This window comes from Lolium perenne, chromosome 6 (assembly GCF_019359855.2).
Source record: "Lolium perenne isolate Kyuss_39 chromosome 6, Kyuss_2.0, whole genome shotgun sequence".
In the NCBI taxonomy this organism is placed as follows: Eukaryota; Viridiplantae; Streptophyta; class Magnoliopsida; order Poales; family Poaceae; genus Lolium; species Lolium perenne.
Genome location: NC_067249.2, coordinates 145,507,069 through 145,528,581, shown reverse-complemented (window position 1 = coordinate 145,528,581; position 21,513 = coordinate 145,507,069). Strand labels below are relative to the sequence as shown.

The 21,513-nt window shown below is 44.7% G+C and overlaps 2 protein-coding genes across 2 annotated transcripts; one reads left to right on the top strand and one right to left on the bottom strand.

Annotated features, from left to right (window-relative positions):
* Positions 1 to 2,943: 2,943 nt before the first annotated feature.
* On the top strand, positions 2,944 to 5,401 carry LOC127322803 (uncharacterized). Its single transcript, XM_071822733.1, has 2 exons — positions 2,944 to 3,364; positions 4,766 to 5,401. Exons 1-2 carry the CDS (start codon positions 3,017 to 3,019, stop codon positions 5,024 to 5,026), a joined length of 609 nt encoding a protein of 202 aa, XP_071678834.1. The 5' UTR covers positions 2,944 to 3,016; the 3' UTR covers positions 5,027 to 5,401.
* A 9,779-nt stretch (positions 5,402 to 15,180) lies between these two features.
* LOC139832805 (uncharacterized) lies at positions 15,181 to 15,924 on the bottom strand. Its single transcript, XM_071822732.1, has one exon. The coding sequence runs from the start codon at positions 15,749 to 15,751 to the stop codon at positions 15,287 to 15,289; it is 465 nt and encodes a 154-aa protein (XP_071678833.1). The 5' UTR covers positions 15,752 to 15,924; the 3' UTR covers positions 15,181 to 15,286.
* Positions 15,925 to 21,513: the final 5,589 nt, after the last annotated feature.

The window sequence follows — 21,513 nt, the reverse complement described above, 5'->3', positions numbered from 1 at the left end:
CGCCCATTTGCCTCGCCGGTCATGGACTCGGACGAAGAGGAGGAGCAGATGTTCGTCGAGCTTATGTGAGAAGAGATGGCAGCCGCCGCCCAAGACGATGAGCACATGATGATCCTCGGTTGCTTATCAAGCATGTACGCCGGGGTGGAAACTGGTCGACGTGGTGGGTCGGCACCAGGTCGCTGGAAGTGCAAGCCGAGACAACGAATGGAGGGCTACTGCATGTTGTACGCCGACTACTTCACCGACAATCCATTGCACGGTGATACTGTTTTCAGGCGTCGTTTCAGGATGAGCAGAAAGCTATTTCTGCAAATTGTGTATGCCATCCGAGACTTTGACCCCTACTTCAGAGTTCAGATGCAAGGCGGATTGCACTGGCTTGGTTGGATTTTCGTCACTGCAGAAGTGCACAGTGACTATGAGGATGCTGGCGTATGGAGCTCCCGGTGATGGTGTAGATGACTATCTTCGGATGGCGGAGTCCACCGCCCTTGATTGTTTCTACCGGTTGTGCAGGGCCGTCATAGCAGTGTTCGGGGACTTTTACTTGAGATCACCCACTGTCGAAGACACTCAGAGGATCCTTGCAACAAATGAAGCTAGGGGTTTTTCCAGGGATGCTTGGAAGCATTGACTGCATGCATTGGAAATGGAAGAACTGTCCGTTTGCGTGGCAGGAGATGTACAAGGGTCACAAAAAACGGCTGCACTGTGATACTTGAAGCAGTGGCTACCCATGATCTCTGGATTTGGCACTCTTTCTTTGGTATGCCTGGATCCAACAATGACATCAACATCCTAAACTGCTCCCCGATCTTTTCCAATCTTGTTGAGGGTCATGCTCCCCCGGTGAACTATGTGATCAATGGTCGGCACTACAACAAAGGATACTACCTTGCAGACGGTATCTATCCAAAGTGGGCAACATTTGTGAAGACTATCTCGAAACCTAGCACCCCCAAACTTTCCGAGTTTGTCAAGAAACAAGAAGCTTGCCGAAAAGACGTCGAGCGTGCATTTGGTGTCCTCCAGCAGAGATTTGCTCTCGTCCGGTTTCCCACTATAACTTGGTCCAAAGATCGGATGTGGGAGGTGATGAACTGTTGTGTGTGCTTACACAATATGATTATTGAAAATGAGCGAAAACATCCGGTTCCTCTGGCTGAGCAAGAAGCACCATATGAGAGAGAGGGTCCTCTTGCACAGCCTAATCACCAGGTGCCAACATCATGGGCCGCCTTCATTGCTATGCGCCAGGAGATTCGAGACTCTACAATGCATCAACAACTCAAGATGATCTGGTGGAGCACATATGGACGCTCCGAGGCAACGCCAACGCCGACGCCAACTAGTCTGTCTTAATTTGTTTCAAAACTTGTGAAATTGTGTGCTTCATTTGTTTCAGCACTTGTTAAACATTGTACTGATTTTCGCCGAATTTGTTTCAGCAATTTTTTTTTTTGAGAACACAGTACAACGCAGACGCTCACAAACACGCACGTACAAACACCCCTATGAACGCACGCACGCACACCCTACCCCTATGAGCACCTCCGAGGGACTGAGCCGGCATATCTTGAGGTTGACGAAGTCACCTGAGCGCCTCATTGTTGACGGGCACGTCACGTACCACTGAAAGCATAGCGCCGGTTAAATCCTGGAATAAATCCAGGTAAATGCAAACACCCATGTCAAGTCTAGGACTTGAACCTGGGTGGGCTGGTTCCACCACAAGGGACCTAACCACCAGAGCCAAGCTCTGTTTGCAGCAATTTTCTGACTCTTGTTCGCCGAACTTGTTAAATTTTATATCGAATTTGTTTGAAATATGTCAAATGGGCGAGGTTGGAGGTTTTCTGCCCGGGAAACGGCTAAAACTTCAACGCTCCCTAGACGAAATTTCCTCAAATCCGGACGAAAATTTCGCCGAATTTGATGGTGGGCAGGGCCAACCATTGGAGATGCTCTAAACTCATCCAGCGACCACATCCACCTATCGGCCGGCCCCCACATTTTTCGGTTTGCCGCTCGCCGAAATCCCAAATCCGAACTAAATTTCCAAACCCAAACCCGCTCCCCGACGGGGAATTTTACTTTTTGCCCCTATTTATTTGGGAAGTATATGATTTGCCCTCATTTACATTAGCCTCTCTTTTTTGCCCCTTTTTACTTTGTCAATCTATGATTTGCCCCTGACATGCCAGGCCCACGTCTAAAGACCAAAAATGCCCCCGTATCTGTGTGGCCTAGGTGAGGTCAATCCACTCGAGCAAATTCCATGGGGAATTGCTGGCACAGGCCGCCGCTACTCCTCTTCTTGGCGATGTAGTCCGCGGTTCTCTTCCCCAAGGGCGGCGGCGGTGTGCCACCTCGACAACCTCCTCGCACTGCGGGCCTTCGCGGGGAATTTCGCCGCCGGCGGGGACGCGCCGTCTGGTCCGGCGTGGACTCCTACTGCGGATGGGAGGGCGTGGGCTGCGACGACGCCGGGCTGCGTGACGGACCATCCTGGGAGACTCTTTCGTCGGCTTCGATCGGCCCGAGCTCTGCGTCGGCGCGCCGGCGCGTCGGCACTGCGGGTTCTCGACCTCTTCGCGCGATGACGAGGTGGGTAGCGAGGTTGAGCGGGGTCATGTGCCCCAGTACCTGGTGGCAATCAATGACGAACGCTGTGCGAGAGGTGCGGCGGCGCCTGCAGCAGTTGAGCTCAGCGGAGAGATGCTACAGCGAGCTCGTATTGAGTTTTTTCCCCGATCTGATTCTATTCCTCGTGCAGTGCAGGGGCAGTTCTGTCTTGGAGTTATGTTCCAAATCCTCAAAATGAAAGAAAAGAATTTAGAAGGGCAAATCATCAATTGATAAAGTAAAGAGGGGCAAAAAAGTGAGGCTAATGTAAATGAGGGCAAATCGTATAGTACCCAAGTAAATTGGGGCAAAAAATAAAATTCCCCCTCCCCGACTAAGCCGCACCGGATCCACTCCTCACGCTGCCGCGCCCACGCTCCCCCAGCCAATGGCGGCCGCCTCCGCCGGCGGCGACTGGGAGATCGAAAACGACGACGGCTTCGTCTACAAGCGGCCCCGCGTCCTCTACCCTGCCGGCCGCGAAGACGCCGGCGCGGCGGCCCCCTCTGCACCGGGCCCGCCCCCCGAGTCCGTCCGCCTCCAGCGCCGCCGCCGCGCGCTCCTCAACCTCCGCGCCAAGTACCAGGCCGAGCTCTCGCGGTGGGAGTCCCTCGCCTCCGATGTCCTCGTCCCGCTCCCGGCTCCCTCCGCAGCTCCTTCCGGAGCTCCCTCCGCTTCGCCTCTTCCCCCCACCATCTCCTCGGACCACGCCGTCCTCGACGACTACATCGCCGAGGTAAGCAACCACCCGCCTAGCTCCGCCGTCTCAGCTAGTATCCCACTGCTGCCTAGCTGTTTTTTTTTATTATTATAGAAATAAGGCATTTTGCCCTGTTCCATTTCATAGAAATGGAACAATGTCACACAGATTTGTAGCCCAGATTATTACAAAAATCTACTGAAATCTGATCGCAAAGTAAATCTATTACAACTCAGGATTTTAGCAGTTCCATCAACCTTTTTTACTACTACTGGTTTTGAACATTCTGCTACCTGGTAAAACGAGGGGAGACCTAGGTCTTGATACGATTCTCAGATCGAGCTTCCGGAGTCCCAGGTCCAGCGATCTCCACCACCTTCCTTCTTTGCATCGCCAACTTAGCTGGGGAATTTCTTCCGCCTTTTTGTCCAACTCCCAAGGTCCACTCTCCCAGTTTTGTTTTCGCCTGGGTAGATAGAGCACAAAGGTGTCCATTTTCTGAGCAGCTATGCCACCCTCCTCCACACCATCTGAATATTTACTCCAAGTTAGCTTTCCAAAACATATTTTCATTTCACATTTTCCATATATTCCACATGACGGCCGAATTAATCACACAATTCTTCTCATTACTTATCCAAAGTCTAGCCACGCTTTCATAACAAGTACCAATATCAAACTTAATTAAACTTGAAATCCCGTTCCAGATTATTTTAACGACATCACAGCTAAAGCACAAGTGATCTACTGATTCATTTTCTCCACAAAACAGACAGGTAGCATCTTGCACATGTTGCTGCTTAGCCAGGTTATCTCTAGTTAAAACTTTATTATGAGAAATTAACCACAAGAATACTTGCACCCTAGGAGGTATATTTAGCTTCCATACGGCAGGAACAAACACAGGGGTAATTCCTCTAAAATCTAGAACACCATATAAAGATTGAGAGCTATAAACTCCAGACGTATTAAGCTTCCAGACCATTTGGTCCTCTTCATCAGAAAGTACTAGATCCTGAATAATAGCAACCAGTTCCCCCCATAGGCTTAGTATTTTTTGACTAAAACATCTCTTAAAAGAGAGTTTAATCACCCCATCAACCCATACTTCAATAATTGCAGCATTTTGTTTTGTTCATTACAAAGTACATACAGATCCCAGAAATGAATTGCAATACTAGTGCCTCCGAACCACTGATCCTCCCAAAACTTTACTTTTTTTACCGTTTCCAACCATCCACTGGTACCCAAACTTAGCAGCATTCATAGCCCATAAAACCCCTTTCCAGAAAGGAGAAACTTGCACATCCCTACAGGCAAAAATGTTCGGATTCTGTGTATTGTATTTACTTTGAATAATTTTTTTCCAGATTTTATGTTCGGTAAGATTGTACCACTGCCTAGCTGCTTAGGTGTTCTTTTGGGGTGGTTCTGCAGGTGGAGGTGCAGGGGGAAATGCTCAAGCAGGCATCCCGGATATGTGACGAGATTTCCGAGTTCTGCGATGAGTACGAGACAGCCCTTGTGGATGCCGTCACCGCGCTGCCGGTATGGGGCAACCCACGGGAGCTCGCGAACTCCTTGTGCGGTTCCGACGAGCAGGCCGCCGTGCAGCCTGTACGGGACAGTCCACGGGAGCTGATGAACTTGCTCTGCAGTCCAACCGAGCAGGCTGTCCCTGGTACTACTACTACTTAGGCACTTTGACAACTCCATTGGCACCCTCTGTATTTAACTAGATAGTTTGCGTTGTTGTGCTTGGTGAGTTGCAGTTGGATTGGAGGCATACATTAGGCCCAATAGCTTCTATGTGCTTGTAGGATTGGTAGAGGTTTACTCCTGATGTACCTGAGGGTTAGGGCAATTGGCATTTGTGTAACTAAATCAGGGCATGCTGGGCTGAAATATGTTAGATTTATTTCTTACTGGGTGTCTTCGTACTTATTGAAGTTGTACTTATGTATGGAGGTGTTTTAGTGTCTGATTTGCACAACTTCCATGTTTCTCGCCTTCCAAACTGTATGAATAAACTATGTTGGTATTCAGCAAGTATTGACATAATCTTCATTGTTAGTACGTTCTTATTTTGTACTAGTACTTCTGAAATACAACTTCCCTTCAGGCTACTTGTGAAAAAAATGTATTCTCATTAAGGGGGTATTCAGTATTGATCTAGATACAGACTATTGTTTCTGTGAGCTCTTTCCTTATGTACTCTATTAATCACCGCCCTGTATAGCAGCATAAAGCAGACATTGTGCACTCAAAAGACCCTTTGCTTTGAACTGTACCGATTTTTTTTTTGTTTCTGTGAGCTCTTTCCTTATGTACTCTATTAATCTCTTAGTTTACTTTTTTTTAAAAAATAGCATAGTTACTGGTTCCTCAAAAGACCCTTTGCTTTGAACTCTGCCAATTTTTTGTTCATTCTCCACCGTCCATTGGATTTCCTACTGCGCCTTTGTGGAAATGTGAATATTTCTAGCTGGCCTGGCATTGCCTGCTCCTTTGTCTTGGATATCCAGGTATGTCTGTTCTGTCAAGGAAAAACATACAATGCTGTTCTTTTAAGGAAAGTAGCAGCCTTCTTTGCAAAGATGCAGATGGTGCTCAGTTGTAAAAAAATGTATCCGTAATAAGGGGGTAATCAGTATTGACCTGGGCAACCTTTTTTGGTGATGCGCATCATGCGGTTCCTCTTTTCTTCTCCTCTCCCGAAGCCTCCCGTATCTTCTTCCTTGGGAGTCGGCTGGCCTAGGCTGGGCCAATCTGATGTCCTTCTCGCCGGAGTAGCTGGCTGGAGATGGACTAGGAGAGGTGCCGGATTTAGGGCTGTACATAGTAGTTCCAATAAATCTAGAGTTCTTGTGTCTTGGCGTCATGCCAGTCTTCGGCTACTTGCCGGGAGGTGGGGGCTGGATCCAAGCCTGGCTGCTGGTGGTTCTGCTCGTCGTGGCGCTCGGGCGGTGTCGTTGCCTATTCGATGGTACTCCAGAGGAGGGATCCTCATGGAGGGAAGAAGAAGTAGGGGCCATTGGGCGGAGAGTCCTCGGGACGGTGGTACGCGATTTACCCAGCTTCGGATCACCTGCACGATGGCATGGCCTACTGCTGCTTGTCAGGAATTATCTGGGCGCTTTCGCGTTGTTACAATGAGTTGTGGTTGTGCCTCTAGGGCTCCCAGGATCCGGCTTATAAAGGCCCACGAATCTAGGGTTTACATGGAGAGTCCTAGCCGGATTATAGGTTGCCTAACTACGGTACAATGTCTTGTCGTGTACGTCAAGGATCCGCCTTCCATCTACGTCGTATTGGATCCGGGTTCCCCATAGGCCTTTACAGATCCGGCCTCCTCCGAAGGTCGGTTAGGATCCGGCTTCCCTATCCTGGGCTGGACTTCATCCTTCATGATCAACAGCAACTGGGCCGCCCGATGGGCCACATGCCACATCACCGTCTATGGGCCACCTGGGCTTGCCGGATCTAGGCACTGTCGATGATACACCCATGAAGTATACCCACAACAGCCAGAGGCGATGGAGAGGAACGCTGCAGAGGCCTTTGTCAATAAAGCTCGGGTGTCTTGCAGGTCCGACCATGGTGGTCTCAGCGTGCGGCTCTCCTTTTCTGCCCGTGGTGATTCGGAGAAGACAGAGCTCGTGTTGGTGGGCTGCAGTGTGGTGTATCTACGGTGGGGATGCTGGGAAGCTCAGCTTCTTGGCAGATCTGAAGGAGTTCAGGCAAGGATTCATCTTCCAGGTTCAGATACGTATATACTCAAGGAGGAGCTTTGGCCCGGTGTTGAGTTCGCAATTGGGAGAGCTCATCAGCAATGGCGCTTCTGTGGAAGCTACGCCACCCATGGTGGTGGTAGAAGGGTGGCCTTCTCTAGAGGCTACGCTGCCCTCCGCTTTGGTCGACTGGCGGTCTTCCGGCCGCTGTTGCATCTTCTAGTCGAATGGCGACCTTTCAATTTCCTCCCGGCAAGTGAGCCTGAAGGGAGGTAGTGCCTCTTCATCGTGAGGTCTTGGGTTATCCCTGGAAGCTCCGTCGCCCCAAGTGATGCTGTTCCCGGTGGTGGCGAGGTGCTCGCGAGGAAGAAGCGTCCGACCCGATTGCTTTCTCCATTAGATGCTCGGGGTCCTCTTTGCAAAAGACAAGGACCAGCGTGTAATTTCCTGTTTCCTTTGGGTCTCTATGTAAGTGGTAATGTTCTTATCTTAATATATGAGCGGTCAGGGCCCTTGAGGCCCTTCTTGTGTTAAAAAAAAAGTATTGACCTAGATACAAAGTGATGTGATCTTGCTTATCAGCTTAAGGCCTTAGGTACTCTATTAATGGCGGCCTTGTATAGCAGCATAAAACATCTTATGCACTCCCAATCTGTAAGTTCAAAAAGAGAATCTCTTAGTTCTTGATTCCTCAGAAGACCCTTAGCTTTGAGCTTTGCAAATTTAGTGTTCACTCTCCACCTTCCACCATATCTCTTATTTCCCCTTTGCCGAGAATGTGCTTATTTGTTTTGGATATACAGGTATGTGTCTTTGTTTCATCAAGAAAACAACATACAATGGTGTTCTTTTTTTGGTAAGCAACCTTCTTTGGTAAGATCCAAATGGTTAATGCATTTGTCTTTGGATATTGGTTTCTTCTCTGTAAATCCCACCAAGATCAACAAGCCCAGCTTGGGAGCACGAATGGATTTGCTGTTGCTGGACATTTGATTTGATGCTGTGATGGAATCAATAATTGCATCATGTAGAGATGTATCTTTATCATGTGTGTTCTGTGATGCTTTGTTTCATACTTCCAGTCCTACAAACTTTAGGTTACTGCTTGAGTTGTTATATGATCTGAATTATGGTGTCAATCTTCATTCAATAGAATACTTGACTGAGTCTGAAGCTTGGGTTGGCCCCATCAATGCCACATTGCTTTGGAATTAAAAAGGGTCAATCAAAATTGCTTCTGTTTAAACTTGTGTTTCAGAACGATAATTTTACATTCTGTCCTTTGTTCTCTGTTATCATTGCATCTTACAGGATCATAACCGGTGGAAAGAATTTAGGCATGTTTGAATGTTTCACTTGATATTATTCAACTTCTGTGGGCTTGGTTTAGCTCACTCTTCTGCAGACTGAATAATACTACCCCCGTTCCAAAATATATGCCTTTTTCAGAAAAGCAAAATAACATACAACTGCACATGGTGCAAACTGTGAACCTGAAAGCATCAGGCTGAAGCATAGTTTTCACCACTTAAGCTAGTCAGGTTACAAATCGTGCAATTTTCATTGGAATCTGCAAGGTTGGTATCAACCATGATATATTTCACGGAGAAGCATTTAGCAGGTGGAATGGGTGATGACCCTTTTTGGGCGTGGAAATTCTTTTGGTTGCTGGTATCTTCAGTTCGTCATGCTTTTGAACTATGGTGTAGAGTTACTCTGATTTTTTTGGGAGTTTCAATAGGGTGCAGACCTAGATTAATTTGTCCATGGATCACAGCATGGCATTGACATCAATCGTGGAATGGTATGTTTGGCAACTCTGACATGTCTTGTCGCTGGAATATACCGGTGCATTTGACAACTTGGTACCAGATCGATTGCCGTGGCCAAGCTGCCGAACGAGTAGAAGCAGACTGGGAGACAGCCAGGGAGCATCATTGTGTTCATCGGTTCTACCTATCTGTGCAGCCCAAACAGAAGAAACATGGCACTGCTCAGTGCTCACACACACGTAATGCAATTATGCTTCAAACGGGAAGGGGAGAATATATTTGAATATGTGCGAGCAAGTGGTTTTCTAGTTTCTTTTGTACAATCAATGCCTTGTTCCTGCAAGATTTCCTGGCCAGTTGTGCTGATGCCTACAGATGATTTGCTCCAACAATTACCACGATGTACCTTCTTCAGCCTGAAGCGATCATTACTACATGGACAGGTTTTTTCCTTCCTGTTTTGCGAGATATTGCTCTTCAATTTTATTTCAACATGGTTGATTATGGATACGGAAGTCAGAGATGCCCTCCATAACTCCCATGGCTGAAGAGAAGCGCTGCAAAACACACATGTAACAAAAAGATACAACGGCATCGGACTTGAATTATAAGTTGGGGAGGCTGAACTTCCCTTGGGTTAGGTATTAATATAACATCTTGTTACAGGAGGTGGCGTTTTGGCTCATAGGAGCAAATGCTCCTATTATACAAAATAATTAAAAAATAATTTTAAAAATGTCAAAAAAATTGACATAATTTTTTTGGGGTACATCGTGACATTCTTTGTTAGTGCACAAGTTTTCATGGAGAAACAACATTTTATGTGGCGTGTACAAAAAAGACAAAAAAATGTCCTGTACGTAGTCGTGTTATAGCATCAAAATTTGTCTTTTTTACAGGAGCCACATAAAATGTTGTTTCTCCATGAAAACTTGTGCACGAACATAAAATGTGTAGATGTACATGAAAAAATTTACTTCATAATTTTTTGACACTTTAAAATGTAGATTTACATAGTGGGAGCAAATGCTCCTATGAGCCAAAGTGAATATCCCTTGTTACATTAGAACGTAGTTAGACTAGGGCACACACTCCGTAAGTTCTTCTAGATAGCTTACGAAAAAGTGATATATTTTGAATCGGAACTTCGATTTTAACAAACTTTTTTTTTCAAGCTAAGAACAAGCTCTGTCTAATGAAGATTATAAAACCTAAGAAATAGAAAGAGATAAATACCAAGAAATAAGAGGTATGGAACCTCCCTAAAGAAGAACATGTAAAACCTCCAAACATAAAACACAATAGAAGATGTGTAAGAATTCCGTTTTCAATGAATTTGGAATTGTTGATAAGGTAACAACAAGCTCAACAACGTCACACAGAGAAACACTAAGAAGTAACAAAATAGGATGATGCAAAGTATACGCAAATGAACGTGATCAAGTTACTCAACCAAACGACACTCTTGATAGTGAGACTATCTATCCTATAACATGATCTCGCAACAAACACCTTGAGACAGGTAAAAGGAAAATCAAGAAATGTTGTCTTGCGCATTCCGCTTGATCTTGATGATGCCGTTTTGTGCTTAATTCAAGTCGGAATGCTTGACCTGATCATTGTTTTTTTCGTGAAGGCTCACATTTTCTCCCACATAACCACTACGTAGCTTCATTAAAGCATGTATATACATGTCCATTACCAAATGGATGACAAGCTTCAAGTATACAATCTTATTAAGATGCTTATACTGAACTTGTGCTTCTCAACCTTGATGGTGATCACCACTTGATGTCATCCTCTCATGGACTATATAAAATCTTACTTTTGCATGCCAATGGAAAGACATCTAAACCACATACTACCTCCATCCCAAGGCTTAAGGCCTATATTTTTTTCCCAGAAAGTCAAACTATCTTAAGTTTGACTAAGTTTTTATCAAAAATCATTAACATGAAAAGTACAAAATCAATATCATTAGATAGATAATGAAATATATTTTCATATGGTACCTACAAAATATCATATTTGTTCATAAATTCTTCTAAAAGTTTGGTCAAACTTTACTTCGTTTGACTTTCTGAAAAAAATATAGGCCTTAAGCTTTGGGATGGAGGTAGTAGATAACACAAAGACACATAAATAATGGGTTACTTGATAAAGCATAATTGACAAAACTTATCAGACCACGAGATCGCTTGATCCCAAGTGGTACATTTTTTATGCTTCATGTGCTGACCTACTTAAATCCACACTCTGCTCATTGTCTTGGTCAATCTTGTATCTTCTAATGCTCTATTAGAATCTATTGATGTACTTAAAGAATTATTCTTTTGATTGCATGCTCTAAGTCGTGGTCAATGGTAGCTCAACTCATGAGGCTATTATGATACTTACTTCGAGCAATATCTTAAATTCATGATGTATTCTTGAAATCAAACTCTCAAGATCTTGATCCTCCATGACTTACCATAAGCTAGAGCATGTCTTAATTGAGTTCTAGACAAAAACTCCATCTTCATTTCTTCTTCTTGATCATATTGTATTCATCTCTTCAAATCGATATCTTGATGCCAATATTTAAGCTATATCTTTATCTTTATGGCATTTAACCTTGAGTCTAACACATAAACTTTAAGCATTATCTATGAAAGATTACTTCGTATAAAGTCGATGAAATATTACTCCATAAGATTGTCGTTAATTACCAAAAATACACTTCTAGTCAACATACCCATATTGTGGGTCGATATCCAGGCCCGCGGATAAATTTATTCGGGCCGGGCCGTTTTCCGGTATTTGGTCGTGCCACAAAAGGTGGGCAAAACCAAAAAAAATGGCTGGAATTTTATGGACTGAAGGTCATCAGAGACCTGCTAGAGATGTTCTAAGCAAAGCTAAGGATAATTTATACTCAAATATCGCATAAATTTACCCAAACAGTCTCGACAAGACCACAATATATTCTTTCAGCTCGGAAGGCAAGGGGGTTAGAATTGGTCTAGCAATTTGATAGATCAGAAGGTAACCATACTTGGATTGTACCCAATTGAAAATGCTCTAAAAGTATATAGGTTTTACCTAGATATCCCTCCCCTCTTGAATCCAATCCAAAATCAAGGTTATCGATTGCACACATTTTAAACAATAAAGCCACCGAAGGTAGCCTTTAAACCATGCCTCCCTTCCTCCAATCTAGCTCCTCATGTGAGATCAGACATATCGAGTTCAAAATCAAACAAGTAAACCGGGCAAATTTTGCGAATTTTTTTTTAACTTCAACTCCAAGTATGGCAAACCTTCATTCCCTGCGCTTTCTCCCCTCTATCGGGTCATAAGCACCTTGAAAAGATCTCCCGGATCCTACCCCTAAAACCTAGTGTGTTCTTGTCACCACAGACCCAACCCTACCGCCCTCATATATCCAACCCCGCCGCTCCGCTCCAGTTTTGCCCGGTGACAAATCACATATCCCACATATCCAATCGTGCCTTTGCGCTCCCGTGTTGTCTAGTAAACCGATCGCACCGACCAATCTTGTCGCCTCTGTGTCGTCTAGTGAGAGATCTCATAGATCCAAACCCGCCGCTCCATTGCAGTGTTGTCCGGTGACATATCTAATAGATCCTATGTCATCCGGTGAGAGATCTCATAGATCCAAACCCACCGCTCCATTGCAGTGTTGTCTGGTGACATATCCAATAGATCTAATCTGCCTTTCCACACATGTGTTGTCCATTGACATATTTCATAGATCCAATCTCGTTACCTCTTTGTCGTCCCGTGATAGACCCATAGATCTGATCCCACCACCCGAGTGTCATACGGTGTCAGATACCTTAATACTCAATCACGCCACCTCGGCACTTGTTTAGTGAAAAATTCATTGAACTTTCTGCCTTCAGCATCATCCCCTTCGACAATGACATCATCAGGTGCCACGTTTCTTCCTTTGTATAGTTTGTGTAAGATACTAAATGCAAAAATTCTCGGTGTACAAAAACAAAGAAGAACTATATTGATAGCTGTGAGGATAAAGTCGATCCTCACTATGCTTTCCAAACAAACATGCCTACTCTTCCATACACAAAGCCTTGTGAATTGTGATGGAGGATCAGCAACATCTTGCAGGCCATAAGGGATTTGAGCCAGTATATGGACAATGTCGAGAAAGAAATACAAAGGATCCAAGCAGACCATGAAGCTGTTTATGATATGCAAAGGTGCAAGCTATTGGGGAAGATAAAGGCTGAAAGACTTGCTCGTGATGCAACGAAGAAGCAACTGCTGCAAGGGCATGTTCTGTTCAAAAACTCGGCGCTAAAAACCAGGAGTTAAGTGTTGAATTACAGAAGCAGGCTGAACTACTAGTGAAAGAAAACAAAAGGTTCGCTGAATTGTGTACTGAGCTAGATGGGTTGCAGAAAGAGTACCAGTCTATGCGGTTTGTGATCTCACACTCCTTTACTTTGTCACTTTCCATATCAAGTTCATTATTTGTAGCATATGGGGTTGTTGCTAATCTGTTGTCTGTTTTATTTCTGCAAAAGAATGGAATTTGAGTATAGCCAAGACATAAACACAAAGCAAATCGAGCAGATGAAAACAATGGAAATGGGCCTCACAGCTATTACCAAACAGGTTGACAAGTTTCGTGCGTATATGGAAAATGTTGAAATGAGAGTACCGGAAAGTACCATGTGCACATGAGCACAAGTGCTCCTTGGACTTTTGGATTTTTGAAAATTTTCAAAACCTCGCTCTTTTATGTTTTCAAAAATTATGACATTAAATATGTAGATAGATTTAGACACGAGGAGTGTAGTAAAAAAAGTCCCATTAAAAAAATACTTTTTATTTTGGAAAATACAAAAAAGACAAATTTCTGACTATAAATAGTAGTACAATAGTACGTATATTTTGTCAGTGTACTGTCAGAAATTTGTCTTTTTTGCATCTCCAAAAATATAACTTATTTTTTGACGAGACTTTTTTGATTCCAATCCTCGTATACACATCTATCTACATATTTAATGTCATAATTCTTGAAAGCAGAGAAATATGAGAATCTGAAATTTTCAAAAATCAAAAAGTGAAGGGAGCAGTGACTCCCATGTGCACAAAATCCTTATCCTGAGAGTACAAGGTATTTTTCCTTGCCCACATTTAACAATTAAAGTTTTGGCATGTGTTGGGTGAAGTACTAAAGTATGACTAGGAACAAGGATTTAATAATTCCCTTATTCTCTACTAGAAAGGGCGGTCTATTTCATTCCTGCTCTGATTTATTTGAGAAATTGACAGGGAAAGTACTGCAATGCTAAATATAAATTAAAAGTCCTGCTATATATTTCCCTTCTATGTAGTACATGGTCCAGCATGCATTATTTGCTTCTGTCTCCGCCTAACATTCTGGAGGTAGATCCCGACGAATGCACCATGTCAAACCCTTTTTTGACACATGTCACACATAGTGTTGTGCCGCTGTAGTAGTGCCCTTCATTTAAAATTCCATGGACCATAAGTTTGAGCAAGATCTGTAATTCCTTCCAGAAGTTCTAACCAAATAAGTAATGATAACTTTAAGAAAAAAAGATAGAGGCGCGGTTTGTTAAGTATTGGCCATCAATTCAAAGAGTGCTTCTTGTGAGCAGCACGATTCTCATTATTATGAGTGTGTGTCTAATTTTTGATACAAACAGCAGGTCAATATGTGACAGCACAAGCTCAAGCTGCGTATGGAAGTGCACATAACAATCTCCCAGCTGCGTACGGGCAAGCAACCGAAGCAGGCCAATCTGGGGTGGCACAAGCTCCGGCTGCATCTGCCGCCATCTACTCACCTGCCTATTTGCCTGCGGATGCACACCAGCACGCAACTCATCCTCGGCATTACGCTGATGCTGCGCCTTACGCGGAAGCCCATGCCATGGCACGCCATCAGGTTGCGCGAGGTGGTACTGGATATGTTGGCTACTACCCAGGTGCAGATTATGGTCAGAATGACATCCCCCACTATCACAGGTTACCCTAATGGCGTCCCCTACTGTACTGGCTACCCAAGCAGGTTGTGATCAGAATGCCCTGTGCCTCTATCCTCCTGCCTAAGCTGCAAATGTTGGCACATTGATTAGGTGTTATACCGTAGGGTGCGATCACCCAAGTTACCTGGATTATGGTTTCATTTTTCTTGTCATTGTTTCAGATTGGATCGATGGATTGCAGATACATCATTATGTCTTGTGATACTGGATTATGCTTGAGCTTCATTTGTTCTATATTCCTACCGATGTTAATTTTGTCTGTTAAATCTAAATGCATGGAAATATGCTGTGCTTGACAACAGAACTATGGACACCTGTAATATGCTACATATGGCTGTGTAAATTGAATGGACACTGCCTAAGTTTTTGAGGTAAGTATGGAACAGAGGACAGTCAAGAAGAGAGTAGTAGCTATCTGCTTGATTCCTCGAACCTCCTGGACGACGACCGGTGGAACAGGCTCCTGAGGCTACGCCTGCCTTCCCTCGGCCGCTTCCCTCCTCCTCCTCCTCCCCCACGCGTGGCGCCCTCGCCGGCGATGGCACGATGCGGCGGCGTGGCCGCGGCCTCGTCGATGATGGCGAGGCTGGACTCGATCTTCTGCGCGATGGTGACGAGCTCGTAGGTGTCCCACAGCGACTGCGCGAAGTCCCACGACCTCCTCCTCTGCGCGGCCGCGGCGGCCGCCGCCGCCTCCAGCTTGAACCGCGACGGCCTGTATCGCGGGACGCCCGCGCGGCGCGCGCCGCCCACGCTGTCGTCGTCCGCCGACGCGGCGCGCGATGGCCGCGGGTTGCCCGAGTGCGCGTACCACGCCTGCGCCACCGCCTTGAGCAGCTCCACGTCCACGTCGCCCGCCGAGCTCTTCATGCCCATGCCAACGCCGGCGAGATGCGTGCGAGGGTGGGTGCGTCGGTTTTGTGTTCGGCATTCGCCGGCGCACGGGTGGACGGGAGCGGTTAAGTTTCGCGCGGGTAACGTTTGCTCGGGCGGCGTGTTCGGGTACCAGCCTCACGTTACTGCATGACGCATGAGGTGCAGGAAGCGATCTAGCGGTGGCCGCAACAATTCGTTTCGGACGTTGAATAAGTACTTGCAACTTGTCATGTGATTTTTGTGGTGTGTGCGCGCAGCTGGGAAATATTCTCATCATTTTTCTACATTAAGGCAATTGAATCAGTTGGAACTGGTTTATTGAAAGCGAAACTAGAAAAAAAAACGAAAATGCAGTCGGAGATGATTTTTCATTGCATGTAGGAGTACAGACTACAGGAAGTTTCAGAGAAAGAAACACCTAGAACTGGCTAACAGGAACGGAGAAGGAAATTTCAGGGGGCAAATCAGTGAGGTTCTCTTGGTCTTTGCAGCAAGTCAACTAGTGAAGTCGGCGTTATGGAGGGGATTAATCGCGCAAGAAGCAGGATATAGCATTGCACAAGAAGATGAGCAACACCACTATCTCTACAAGTTAACAATTCGTAGGTGCCATTGCATTACTAATTAGTTACTGCCACTCTGAACATGGCCATTTTAGTTCAATAAAAAAAATTTCGACCCTACTCACGCCTCAGTCTCACCCCCTATGCCTAAATCCTGGCTCCGCCCCTGTCCGGTATTCGATCTGTTTCTGTAGTGAATGTGGTAGTCAATTGATGTGCTAATGCTTACTGATGTGAATGTTGATGCATTGATGTTCTAATGCTTACGGATAAGAATGTGGTACTTCATTGATGTGCTAATCCTTACTGATGTGAATGTTGCTGCATTTGTTGTTGATGTGCTACTGCTTAGCTATGTTATGTTCGTCTCATATTTTTCATGTGGGCGATTATACCACTGGGGTCCCTTGATCTTTCTGCTCCATCTGTCAATGCCGATTCCCTGTTTGCACCCAGACGTCCCATGGTTTGGCTACCTAAGATGTCTGAGTTTGGGATCAACCGATTGGTTGAGCTCGTGAATACATGCGATTGCTTTAACCTAGGATTCAACGAGGCAGAGATGAAGAAGGTTGCTGCTGATGTTATTGCATTCGTTGGCATACATGTACGCACCCTTCAGGTCTACAACCACATCAGAAAGTGGAGGACCAAGTGGAATGTCATACGCAAGATCAAATCCGACCACACTCTCCAGTGGAGCGAAGATGATTGTTGCTTCTATCTTGCTGATGAAGAGAGGCTGGAAGAGTACATGAAGGTAATAAGCTTCATTGAGTTCCTTCATTGATCTTACACTATGTCATTGTCATCCGTCCTAACACTTGTTTCTTTTGGATTGCAGCGCTATCCGAGGCATCGTGAGTATGTCAACACCTCGATTGTGAACTATGCTCAGATGAAGACAATCTTCACGCCTTGGTTTGTCTATAAGGCGCATCTATACCAACCTAACTTGCTGGTCAGGGTACACAACTTCCTTGTAGACAATAAAGAAGAGTATGCCGAGTACCGTGAGATGCAGCCATCGGAGAAGAGCACCTGGCTACGCAACTAGTTTGCTGCTTAGTGCTTCTGCCTCCTTCTTCATTGTCTACTGATTTTGGGAGATTGTCTAGTATCCCTCCATTAGCTAGGACTTGCTTGAACCTGATCCCCAGTCTGTAATGATGAACTTGTTCGAGGTGGTATATACTAACCCCTCGTGTGATGAACATGTGATGCATCACAAGTAATACTTGTGATGCATCGCCCAATAGTGTAACTAGTTGTTGTGTATTATCAATACCTTTTGATTGAACTGAATGTTGCTGCATTTGTTATTATTCAGTTGACACTACTGGGTAACCTCACCACCTCAAATAGAAGGGGTTACCATAACACGCTCATGTCTGCAACCAAACAAGGTGTGCGTTGCACCATAGGGTAGAAAGGCGTATGTGCAGGCAATCAAACAATGTGGGATGTCTTCTCTATCCGGTGCAGAAAATGGCTTCATAGGCTACCAGGCTACCAAACAACAAGGCTTTTCTGGCCCGTGGCCCATCTGAAACACGCAGGTGGTTTTTTCTCTCTGGCGTAGTGGTGCAGAAACTCGGCTCAGACTACCAAACAGACCCAGCAAGACTCACGGCGTCGCGCTACTCATTTAGCTAGCTCGCTGCTCTTTTTTCCATGGTTGAGGAAAGGGTAATGTGGTCTAAGAAAAATAAAAGTGACGGCAGGGAGTAACAGAATGGACGGAGGTGTTGTATAAGAAAATAAATTTACACCTATGGTTAAATAGAAAATAAAAACTTTTTCAGTATCAAATAGGGAACCGAAATTTGAGGTAGTGCCAAATAAAGAATTCTCTCGGAATGCTAAGTAGCAATACACTGTGGTATTCGGCCTGTTTCTGTAGTGGGCCATTTTTTTACCGGGGTAGTGGGCCATTTATCCCCGCCAGTTCTAATAAAAGAGAAAAAAGAGTATTCTGAATTATGGGCCTGCCCCTGCGACGTCCCGTGCGCCGCCACCGTCCTGACGATTGACGACGGCGCCGGACTTCCCTCCGTCTTCGAGGTACCCACCGAGCAATCCACAGCCCACACCACACCCACACCCCGGAGAGGGCGCGCTCGTCTGCAGCGTGGATGGAACTGCCAGGGTGCGATGGGTGGCTGCCTCCAAGGTGTTCGACGAAATGTGGGTGCACAAGGTGCTCGCCGAGGAAGAGGCTAACAGTTCTGCCACTGGAGGCGTCAGCTACAAACCTCCCTGAACACGTGTATCTTGTTCAGCTATTGCCACTGAAACACCAGGCTACAAACTAGAACATTTGTGTGCAGGCCAACAGAAACATCCAGAGTTGAAATGAGAATGGGCAGATTGACGAAGATGGCGCAAGAGAACTGCTACGCACTCTTGCAGATGCCTATGATAAAATTGATGTTGCATACGGTAACTTTCACTAACCATTGCTTTCCATCGACATCACTTTTAGTTCTTGTAATTTACACATGTCAGGTACTTAGCTCGTATGTTACTAGATATATACTTGCTGTTCTAGCTTCTAGCACATCAGCTATTTCATAAGAGAGAATACTAATTACTATACTATCTACTATGGTGGCCATGTTGTATGTCGTGTGTTAATAGGTTATGCTCTCCTATGTGTAAACCACTAGTCTATCTTGTAATGACAATTTTCAATAACTGAGGCAGGGTATATACGGGCCATTGTTATAACTATATTTTGATTTTTAGGACATTTACTTGGTAATAAACTGGCTAGGCTAGAATAACATCCATATTAATTTTCTAGTGAAGGGACTTTTCACATTTCCTGGATCTCAACTTCCACACTTATGAATAGAGAACTTCATAATGCCTGTTAGTGACCAACACTAGGATTGAACATTTGTGCGGCCCGTGCATCCGGCAAGATTATAAAAAATTAGAAAACAATTCACGAGTATCTTCCGCTGAAAAATACTGGTTTTTTGCTAGAATGTTCTCATGGTTTTTACACAAACATAGAGTTCTGGCCGAGACTATTCTAGAACATCTCATTATGTTCCAAACCTTTAACCAAGACAAAGCTGCAACTCTCTCTTTCTCTTCTATGGATGGTCCTCAGTAGGTTCCCTTTTGCACTGTAACTAGATCTGTATTTAAACCAAATATAGTTTGCTATCTTATATATCCTAATGAGAGTATGAGAGCACAATAATGTATATTGGATAAGAAGCGAGCATGTCATTCTCATTTAATATCTAATATAGATGTTCACAGTAATATGCTGGTTTGAGTCTGACTGAATGCGTTATAGGCCTCTAGGGTGGTACTCTTCGGACTGGACCAAATACTTAGTTGTGGATGAAGGAACTGAAGCTGCAGCGGTAAACTATTGGGAAGCAAGAAACTTTGCTCACGCAATGGCCTTGCTGCATTCCCATAAAGATGACCTTCCAGCCAAAAAGTTCTTAAAGAACATTTATGTACCTAAGTATAAATAGGAATGAAGAAAAAACTAAATAATTCGATAAACTCACAAATCTAAGTATACGAAACAGAACAGGGATCAGGTTCAGCATGTTTTCTCAAATGATACAAGACTCAGATACACTCCCAAAAAATAAATACATATGCAGGCTGCTAATACAACATTACAAAAAAATATCTAGAAGATAATTTGAGTGTGCAGCAGCTCTCATTTCCATCTCCAGACTCCGCAGGCAGCTCCAAGCCATGCCATCTTCGCTCTGTTTCCTGAACCAGTGCATCCTTACCGCCATGCCATCTTTGCTCTGTTTCCTGAACCAGTGCATCCTTACCGCCATGCCATCTTTGCTCTGTTTCCTGAACCAGTGCATCCTTACCGCCATGCCTCTGAACCTTTCATCAAATTGGATCATTTGCGAGCTTTGTCAGGCAGAATACAAAGGGAGAGATGTGCTGGGCGCGGGGTGGCTGTGTTGTGGAGAGCAAGTTAACATGACCTGGGGTCTAGCGCTAAGAACGAGATGGCTGTGGCAAATCCTGGAAGGTCCCTACCAAGCCTTGGCAAGGCCTGCCCTTGCCAGTTGATGATCGTGTCAGAGCCCTTTTCAACGCTTCCGTGAGATTTCACCTCGGCGACGGAAACAAAATCAAGTTCTGGGCGCATCCTTGGAGAGATGGTCAACGCCTAAAAAATTCAGAACCGGAGTTATACAGCCTGTGCACTCGGCAAAGATCTCACAGTTGCCCAGACCAGGGATAATCAGCGTTGGACAAGGCATTTTAAGCAAGAGTTGACGAACAACTGCGCTCAATCGTGCAATCCAGCTTTGGGAACTTTCAAAAATGCCATTGTAAAGTTTGAAAAATCCTAGATGTAGACAATGATGTATTCTATTAGCGCGTAAAATATCAATACAAAACTCGCAGTATTTTGGGCTACATAAATTGGCAAAGTTGTGTAGTTATAGAAGTGAAAAATGGCAAAATTTAGAAAAAAAAATCCTAGATGTAGACAGTGACGTATTCTATTAGTGCGTAAAATATGAATGCAAAATTCACTGTATTTAGGCTATGCAAATTGTAAAGTTGTGGATTTAAAGAAGTGAAAAACGGCAAATTTTCAGATCCTTTAATCTGTCAGAGTTAGTTATTGTTTGTGTAGCTCACAATATATAGGATATTTTGCGTTGGAATTTTGCAGTCGGTAGGATACATCATCGGCTGCATCTATGGTCTTTTTCTGAAAATTTTAAAACTTCAAAATGCCATTTTCATTTTTTTAATAAAAAGCTCCATGTAGCCCAAGGTCCATTTTGGGTTTCCGATTGCTCTTGCACTATACGCAGTAAATGGACCGCGTGCACTTGCTAATTGGAGTGCTTCTTCCTTCTTGCATGTTGCCTCGTCTTACAACTCGATTCAGGTGCGGTCGTAGGTACAAGTGGAAGCATCTTTTGACAGAACAAGTATTCCTTGGGGGCGAAAAGGTTGGTAGGTTGGGCCGAAATTCTGCACCACTGACGCAGCTAGATGCGCCATGGGTCATTTTTGGTCCATCGTTTGGTAGGCTGTGCTGCACCGCCCGAATAGAAGTGCACATTGTTTGGATGCTCGATACAACGCTTCATCTCGGTTCAGCCACAACACATGTTGTGTTGTGTTTGGTTGCCATTTTGGGCACCCTGGCAATAGCTTCTCCTCACCACATTCAAA